The 8866-nt window shown below is 54.5% G+C and overlaps 1 protein-coding gene and 1 long non-coding RNA gene across 2 annotated transcripts in view; both read left to right on the plus strand.

The window, feature by feature from the left end:
* Nucleotides 1–2894, plus strand: part of ALG12 (ALG12 alpha-1,6-mannosyltransferase) — an 11387-nt gene extending 8493 nt beyond the window's left edge. The window contains exons 8-10 of the mRNA XM_006157591.3: nucleotides 2017–2186; nucleotides 2311–2386; nucleotides 2521–2894. Coding sequence (XP_006157653.1) covers nucleotides 2017–2186; nucleotides 2311–2386; nucleotides 2521–2752 — 478 coding nt within the window. The 3' untranslated portion in view covers nucleotides 2753–2894. The remainder of the gene's footprint in view (nucleotides 1–2016; nucleotides 2187–2310; nucleotides 2387–2520) is intronic.
* A 4716-nt stretch (nucleotides 2895–7610) lies between these two features.
* Nucleotides 7611–8866, plus strand: part of LOC106735858 (uncharacterized) — a 9676-nt gene continuing 8420 nt past the window's right edge. The window contains exon 1 of the long non-coding RNA XR_001371060.2: nucleotides 7611–8242. This is a non-coding gene — a long non-coding RNA (uncharacterized LOC106735858). The remainder of the gene's footprint in view (nucleotides 8243–8866) is intronic.

An 8866-nucleotide genomic window follows, 5' to 3' on the forward strand; every position in this document is an offset into this window, starting at 1 on the left:
AAAGAGTGTAATTGGGCATTTATGTCAAAGGAGGGCTGCCTGGTCCATCCCTCCAGCTTCAGGGCCACATGAGCTGCGGGCTGGGGCAAGGTTGGTGGTGTGCTGACAGAGGCCTGCCTGGGTGGGCAGCCTGCAGCCCATCTGGCCGTGAGCCTTGCTCTTGTCTACCTGGTGGTGCGTTCATTCCTAGTACGGGGTCCCTCGAGCAGTAGCCAGCCAGCTGCAGGTAGGGGCCTCGGTGGCACAGGCTCTATGGGTCTGTGCTGTGACCTCGGGGTGGGACTCCAGGTGGAGGGCTTTGTCCAGCTGGTGGGCTGGCTGAAGCAGGACAATTTGGGGGTGCTACTGCTTGGCCTAGCAAGGCCAAGCTTGAGGGTGCTGGGGGGAGCTTGGAGGGGCCAAAGGGACCCAGCAGGAGGTGACGAAGGTGCAGTCGGCAGGGTGTGGGGAAGAGTTTGCAGAGGCCGAGGGCAGCGTTTTCAAATGAGGCTGCCACTCTGTGTCTTGAGCACCAGGGAGCCATGGAAGGGGGTGCCGTCAGGTTGGTCACTGCCTGTGTCCTGGTCTGCAGCTGGAAGGGGCACAGGAGCAGGCCTGGGCGGCGCCCCGTGACACAGCTGGCTGCCCACAGAGCGTCTGGTGAAGGGGCCCTCAGATGCTCGGCAAGCAGCTCAGCCATCTTGCGGCCCGGCCAGGTGGACCTACCTGTTTTACGAAGCCCGCCTTTGGCACTTTCACTTTGACTGCCTCCTGTCCCCAGGGTCGGCTCCCTGCTCCCGGGGGTGCAGATCCAAGCCAGGAGAAAGCAGTGTCGCGGGTGAACTGGTCCGAACACTGTTTTGGTGGTGAGGACAAAGCTTCCTCCCTGACCAGGAAGTGGGTCCTTCATGACTGGCTACCAGGCTGCCCACATACCCGGCAGGACTCCTTTCCCCAGGCTGAGTGTGGCAGGGGTTGTCCCTGAGTCGAGGCCACCCAACCGCTCCCTGGCCACACACAGAGGAGTGAGTTGCTGGTGTTTGTATGGGGAGTGGTGTGGTCTGGGTGAGCCGGATGCCAGGGTGCGAGCAGGGCTGTCCCAGGTGGTCTGCGTGTCCTTGGGACAGCTCAGGGTATGAGTTTGCCTCAAGCACAGAGGAAGGGTTCACAGCTGCACGCTTTCCAGATCAGGACCCAGGACCTCTGCCCACCGCTGGCTTTGGGCTGGACCAACTCCCTGCAGGGCTGAGCTCTCCCAGGTGGTAGCGGGGGGGTCGGGCCATCTTCCTGGCCTTGACTTTTAGAAACCGTGCCTGGGGACCGGCAGATGGCATAATGGTTACGTTGCTGGACTCCCACGTAGTCGACTGCAGTTTGAGTCCCAGATGTGGAAGCTTAAACTCAAGCCAGGCACGTCCATGCATGCCCAAGACCCCAAGAGGAGAATGGAGGAGAAGGGATTGTGGTGTGCTCATCTTCCCGGAGGTGATTTCTCGCTTTCTGTCTCTTTCCAATGAGCGCACATGCCCTATAGCAAAACAAACAAACAAACAAACAAAAAACTCTCTTTAAAAAAAAGAGAAAGAAACTGTGCCTGACATCGCTCAGGTCTCCTGGCAGGCCTGGCAGGGCCTCAAGGGCAAGTGCTGACAAGCCTGCAGGCTGAGGTGGCCCGGTTCAGAAGAGAGCTCAGGAGCCTGCCGAGTTTGGTTGAAGACCGGTCTTCGTCCAGGGTCGACTGAGTACCGACTGGCCCGTAGAGGCTCCTGGACAGGCAGCAGGCCAGTGGCCCTGACCTTCGTGGTAACTCAGGACATTTGAGAATCTGATAAAAGGGTGAGGTTGGTATCTGGGGTCCACGGGCAGAACTCCGAAGGCAGCCCTCGAACGGAGCTTATTAGTCGTCTGTTGTGCACTTGGTGACTGGCTTCTTGACAAAGCGTGAGCTGCAGCGTTGTCTGTAATGCCACACGCTGTTGACACGGTTGCTCTCTCTTGCCAGCCTGTTCTTATGGACTGCCACTCTCCCTTCCTCAGGCTGAACAACTCTCAGAAGTCTTGGCTATATAAGACGGGGTCTCTGCTCGTGCTCGCCCACCTCGTGCTCAACGCCGCACTCACAGCCACGTCCCTCTACGTCTCCCATTTCAACTACCCCGGCGGCGTCGCCATGCAGAGGCTGCATGAGCTGGTGCCCGCCCGGACAGGTCAGTGTTGGTGCCGTCCAGGCTGGCTGCGCCCGGGAGGGCCGCATGGGGTTCTGGCTGTGGGTCCCCAGGCGTCCTTCTGCACACCGACGGGGCCTGCATGGGGCTGACTGTGGGTTTCCAGGTGTACGTCTGCACATCGACGCGGCTGCTGCCCAGACAGGTGTGTCTCGCTTTTTGCAAGTCAACGACGCTTGGAGGTATGTCTCCACACCATGGCCGCAGACGGCACTGCTCCTCCCGGCAGCCATATGCAGGGCTCCTGAGGGGCACCAAGTACAGGGCGGCGTTGGGTTCGGCTGGGTTGCAGGCGGCGGTCTGCTCTGTCTTGCAGGTATGACAAGCGGGAAGACCTACAGCCCGGGGAGCCGGGCATGCTGGCCTACACGCACCTGCTCATGGCGGCAGCCCCTGGGCCCCAGGCCCTTTACAGGGATACACACCGGGTCCTGGCCAGCATCGTGGGCACCACAGGTGTGAGTTTGAACCTGACCAAGCTGCCTCCCTTTGACGTCCACCTGCAGACAAAGCTGGTGCTGCTGGAGAGGCTTGCCAGGCCATCCTAAGGGACTGCAGGGCCAGGCTCTGGCCCTGCTCAGACCACATGGAGACAGACCAGAGACCTACACGCCTCCACCCAGGACCATCCCTGAGATTCACAGCTTGGGAGGATGAGGGCCCAGGGCCCGATGGTGTCTGTGACCAGTGCCAGAGTCGATAGTGGCTGCCCAGGTCTTCCTGCGCATTGTCAGGGTGGGCAGCTGCCTGGGCCAGGCGCTGTCCACGACCAGAGTGGACAGTGGGCAGGCTGGGGCAGCCTGCATGTGGCGGCTCTCGCTCTGATCTCCGCCTCATGGGTCTGCCTTCTGCAGGGTGCTGTGCTGCTCCTGCAGGCCTCTAGGTATACCTGGGCAACGCGGCCCTCGGGGCGGAGGTGCCACGCCCAGCCACAGTTCCCTGTGCACAGCCGCATCACCTTCCAGAAGCCATGTGTGTGGCTGCCGTGGGGCACCAGGCTCAGGTTTCATCCAGGTTCAATTGTAAGAGATAAAGGTTCAACAAGGACGCGGAGTAAGCACATGTCACTCCGATGTGCAGTCTCAGTCTGTGAATGTTCCCAAAGATGCCTACACTCAACGTGCTGTCCAAGGACGGCCCGACACGGTCCCACTTCACGGAACACGCTGAGATGGCACCCACATGCGTGTGGCACTGCCAGGTGGCCTGGTTGCCACTGTCCATGTGCACATGCACACCACACGTGTACACACCACTGTGCCTGATCCAGGGCTGGAACTGGGTTGACGGAGGCCTCAGTAAGAGACATGCCTGACACGGACAGCAGAGGGGGCCCTGGGAGGACTGAGGCTTGGGGCAGTACTGAGTCCCAGTGGGCTCAGAGGGAGGGCAGGGGGCAGACACATGGACCCAAATGTGCCTTCCCTGTATGGTGATGCCTCAGGGCTCCCTGGCTAAAGGCCCACACCCCACAACCCCCACCAGTCATGAGCCAAACTCGCCTCTGCTCTGGGGTGCCCCAACTCCAGCACCTTCTGTCACTGGCAGCAGATAGGTGACACGCTGTGAAAGTCCAGGTGCACACCCCACTGAGAATGCACGTGAGCACCGGCATGAACACAGGTGCAGGCATGCACACGCATGCAGAGACTTCTGAGCCTTGTGGGAGTGGGTTGCTTATAGTATGGCCTTTGCCCTGCTCATCTCAGGGTCACCTTCCCGCCTGGTGGTCCCTGCCTTTTCCTCTGCATCTGGCATGATCTGTGCAGACGTATCAGGCCAGAGACCCCCCTGACCGTCAGTCTCCCCAGGGGTGTCCACCGAAGACATGTCTCACAAGTCTGTGGGAGCACGGGCTTTCAGACTCAAGTATGGCCCATGCCTACCAGGCACACACAGTGCCTGCCGTCCCTGTCCATGTCCCCTTCCTACTGGCCTTCACTGTCCATCACCTGTCGCTGGGATGCACATCTGGGCTGCCCCTTCAAAGCCACTGCAAGCCACTCCATTTTGGTTTGCTTTTTGGGGGTTTTGCTATAGGGCGCATGCTCTTGCCAGAGACAGGGAAGGTTAGAAATCACCCCCCAGGAGTTCTCTTTCCCACTACACAAGATGGCAGGTGAAAAAGCTGCAAAGCAGTACACTAAGGAGAACCTGAAGCCAAGAAGGCTGATGCCAGTGGCAAGGTTAAAAAAGGTGACCCCAGGGACCAGCAGTTAGCATAATGGCTATGTCTCTGGACTCCCATGTAGTCGACTGTGGTACTCCAGGAAGGCCATGTACAAGAGGAAACACTTGGCCACTAAATCCAGGATCGAAAAGAAAAAGATTCTTGTGACTGTCACAAAACCAGTTGGTGGGGAACCAGCAGTTAGCGTGATGGCTATGTCGCTGGACTCCCACGTAGTCGACCGCGGTTCGCATCCCGGACCCGGTTGCTTAGAACTCAGGCCGGGCGAGTGTGCGTACGTGCCCAAGATCCCAAGAGGAGAATGGAGGAGAAGGGATTGCAGCGTGACCATCCCCCCCGGGGGGTGATTTCTCACTTTCTGTCTCTGTGTCTCTGTCTGTCTGGCGAGTGCACATGCCCTATAGCAAAAACCTCTGCCCCCCCCAAAAAACAAAAAAAACCTGGTTGGTGGAGACAAGAACAGTGGTACCCGGGTGGTTAAACTGTGCAAAATGCCCAGGTATTATCCTACTGAAGATGTGCCTCGGAGGCTGCTGGGCCACGGCAAAACACCCTCCAGTCAGCGTGTGAGAGAGCTGCGAGCCAGCGTCACTCCCGGGACCATCTGATCATCCTCAGTGGACGCCACAGAGGCAGGAGAGTGGTTTTCCTGAAGCAGCTGAGCAGTGGCTCACTACTTGTAACTGGACCGCTGGTTCTCAATTGAGTTCCACTGCGTAGAACATACCAGAAATTTGTCATTGCCACCTCCATGAAAATTGATATTAGAAAGTAAAAATCCCAAAGCACCTTACCGATGTTTACTTCAAGAAAAAGAAACTGCGGAAGCCCAGACACCAGGAAGGTGAAATCTTCAACACAGAGAAGGAGAAATACAAGATTTCAGAGCAGCGCAAGGTTGATCAGAAAGCTGTGGACTCGCAAATTTTACCAAAAATCAAAAGCTGTTCCTCAGCTCCAGGGCTACCTGCGATCCAAGTTTGCCCTTACGAATGGAGTTTATCCTCACAAATTGGTGTTCTAGATTTTTTTTTTGCCAAGAACCTAAATAACTGATTATATATTAAAAAAGAGAAAAGAAATCACCCCCCAGGAAGAATGGCCACACCACAATACCTTCTCCATTCTCCTGGGATTTGGGGCACATACTCCCAGTATGATTTTCAAGCCACCAGGTCAGAGACTCAAATCGCAGTCGGCTACGTGAGAATCCAGTGCCTTAAACACATGCCACCTGCTGGCTCCATCCTGGGCAACAGGTCAAACTGCGACATTTGCCCAGGAGTCCTCACAGCCCCATCCCTGCCATCCCCTCTCTGAGTGCCACCTGGCAGCCCTTTATTATTTTTTAAATTTGCTATAGGACATGTATGCTTACCAGAGAGAGACGGTGAGAGGGAGAGTGAAAAGGTGAGAAAGCGAGGCACCACGTCCGAGACTTGAACCGTGGTCGGCCATGTGGGATTCCAGTGCCTTAACCATCATGCCACCTGCTGGCCCCTTTGTTTCTTGCAGGCAGCATTCTACATGTTCTCTTTTGCACTTTGCCTTTCTCACTGAGCACCTCCTGGAGGGGTGGTTCCTTGGCACAGCAGTGATGCAGTGCTTGAGGGAAGCCAGACCCGTGTGGTGCCCGTGTGTTAATCCTGGCCTGCTCAGCCTGAAACAGTTGGGCATACGCCAGTGCCCGAGATGGACTGGCTGGAGGCCTGGAGGGAGAGTGCAGTGTGACCAGACTCTGTGGAGGGTGCTCATTTCTCTCGAAAACACATACACTAATGTGAATAAGTAATTTTTTATAAAAAGGACAGTTTCTCCAGGCAGTTGCTTGTCCATGCATGGCACCATGTCACCGTGTTTTGGAATCACACTGTGCTCAGTGTATGGGTGGCCACAGTTCATTCAGCTCCTCACTGCTGTGTGAGCATCCGGGCTCTGTCCGCTATTTTGGAAATTCATATAATGCTGCAATAAAAATGCAAATGACTATGTACTTAGGCTCCATTTATATGAAACTGTAGAAGAAACAAAACTTGAAAGCCGCCTTTGAGTGCGTCCCAAATATTTTGTACTTTCCTCTGGGTCAGGTTTGTTGTTTCATTTGTTTTTGTTTTTAAAGAATTATTTATTTATTTAATTCCATTTGTTATTATTATTTTTAAAAGTTTGACCAGAGAGAGAAAAGGAAAGTGAGAAGGGGCCGGCAGGTGGCATGGTGGGTAAGGGCGCTGGACTCCCACATGGCCGACTGTGGTTTGAATCCCGGGCTTGGCGGTTTGCTTTCTCTCTTTCTCTCTCTCACTCTGAAATAAGCAAATAAAGTTAAATAAAATAATAATAATTTTTAAAAAATTGAGAAAGCAAGCCACCAGGTCTGGGACTCAAACCGCAGTCGGCCATCTGAAAATCCAGCACCTTTAATCACTACGCCACCTGCTGGCCCGTGTGTCAGTTCTGAATACATGTGTTCTAAGTTAATTCCCCAGGAGTTAGCCCAGTCGCTACTGATGTGTTCGGAGCTCCCTTCTTTATGTCGCCAAGATGGGTTACTATTTTGTATATGATGCTACCGGTGTTTCCTCTTTGTTGTTTATTAAGGTGTTACTTACATTCACCAATGTTTTTACTTTTATTTTTTATTTTCTATAGGGCGTGTGCACTCTTGAGGCAGAGGGAGAATGAGAAGTCACCCCCCAGAGGGAATGGTCACACTGCAATCCCTTGTCCGTTCTCCTCCTGGGACTCGGGCACATGTGCACATGCACCCAGTATGCCCGAGACGAGGGGTCTAGACTGTAAACTGCAGTCGGCCAAGTGGGATCCAGCGTCTCAACCACTGTGCCATCTGCTGGCCCCGAATTCGCCAATTTCAACTGTACAGTTGGGTGACCGGGCGGGCAGAAACAGGCACGTGACCAGCACCGTGGACACCGTTTTCTGCCCTCGGTCCCCCAGTGACGACCCGTCTGCTCCAGCAGTTTGGTTTCTTCTAGTTTCACATAACTGGAATGTGAGCACCTGACCTATGGCCTTTTCTATTTTAACTTTATTTTGAGCGAGAGATTTTTGCTATAGGTGCATGTGCTCACCAGAGAACGAGAGACAAGGGACAGAAAGTGAGAATCGCCCTCCCGGGGGGTGACCATGCCACAGTCCCTTCTCCGTTAGCCTTTCAGGATTTGGGGCATGCACGCACATGCACCCAGCATGAGTTTGAAGCCACCAGGTCCAGGACCCAAACTGGTCAGCCATGTGGGAGTCCAGCAATGTAATAACCATTATGCCATCTGCTGGTCCCTTGTACTTTAACTTCTTTCACCTAGTATGATCTTTCCAAGATTCACCCAGCTACCACATGTAGTTTAATCATACATTGATGTTTTATTCCTGGGCTATATTCTCATTTGACGAAATACACTGTTTTTTTATCCACACACCAATTTTTGTCTGAACTGTTTCCATTTCTTGGCCATTATAAATATGCTGGTGTGAATACCTGCATATGTGTCTCACCTGGCTGTGTTTTCATTTTTCCTAGGTAAATACGGCAGTGTGGCAGTGGGATGGCTGAGTCCTGTCAGGGGCATGTCCCCTGCGGGGGCTGTGCCTCCTGGAGCAGGACAGGGTCCCACTCCTCTACCTCCCTGCCAGCACTTGGTGCCAGCACTGCTTTCTTATTTTTTCCACAAGCAGAAGAGACCGCATTGCTGATAGGGTGTAGACAGCAGCCAGCCAGCTGTGGCTCCTGGCACGCCCTCTGGATGCGCACCTGAACCCTGTTACATGGGTCAGCGTCAGAGCGTCATCTTTTCCTGCTGCACCACCCTCTGGCCCCTGGAGAAAGAAAGTGAGTAATCACCCCCAGGGGATGGCCATGCCACAATCCCTTCTCCTCCATTCTCCTCTCAGGATGATGGGTACACCTGCACATGCGATGATTTTTTTTTCGGGGGGGAGGGGTGTAGGTTTTTGACTGAGGGTATGTGAGAGAGAGAGAGAGAGAGAGAGAGAGAGGGAGAGAAAGTGAGAAACCACCCCAGGGTGATGGCCACACGCAATCCCTCCGTTCTCCTTCTGAGATCTTGGGCATGTTTCAAGCCACCAGGCCTGGGACATGAACTGCATCAGCTATGTGAGAGTCCAGCAACATAACCACTAAGTCATCTGCTGGCTCCCTGGACATAATTTTCAGGCTGCCAGACTGGGACTTGAACCACAGTTGGCTGGTAGTCCAGCACCTTAACCACCACATCATCTGCCAGCTCCCCTGGTAATTTTGTTATTAGACGTACATCTTAATTGTATTTTTCAATTTGCTATAAGGTACATGTCCTTGCTGGCGAGAGAAAAAGAACAGACCCCTGTGAGTGATGCCTCCCCCCACCCCCCAAGCCCTTCTGCTCCGTCTCTCCTCCTTTGGGAGTCTCAGACATGCACACCGCAGCGGGTTTTGAACCACTGGGTGCCTGCT

This window comes from Tupaia chinensis, unplaced genomic scaffold (genome assembly GCF_000334495.1).
Source record: "Tupaia chinensis unplaced genomic scaffold, TupChi_1.0 Scaffold000548_1, whole genome shotgun sequence".
Taxonomy (NCBI): Eukaryota; Metazoa; Chordata; class Mammalia; order Scandentia; family Tupaiidae; genus Tupaia; species Tupaia belangeri.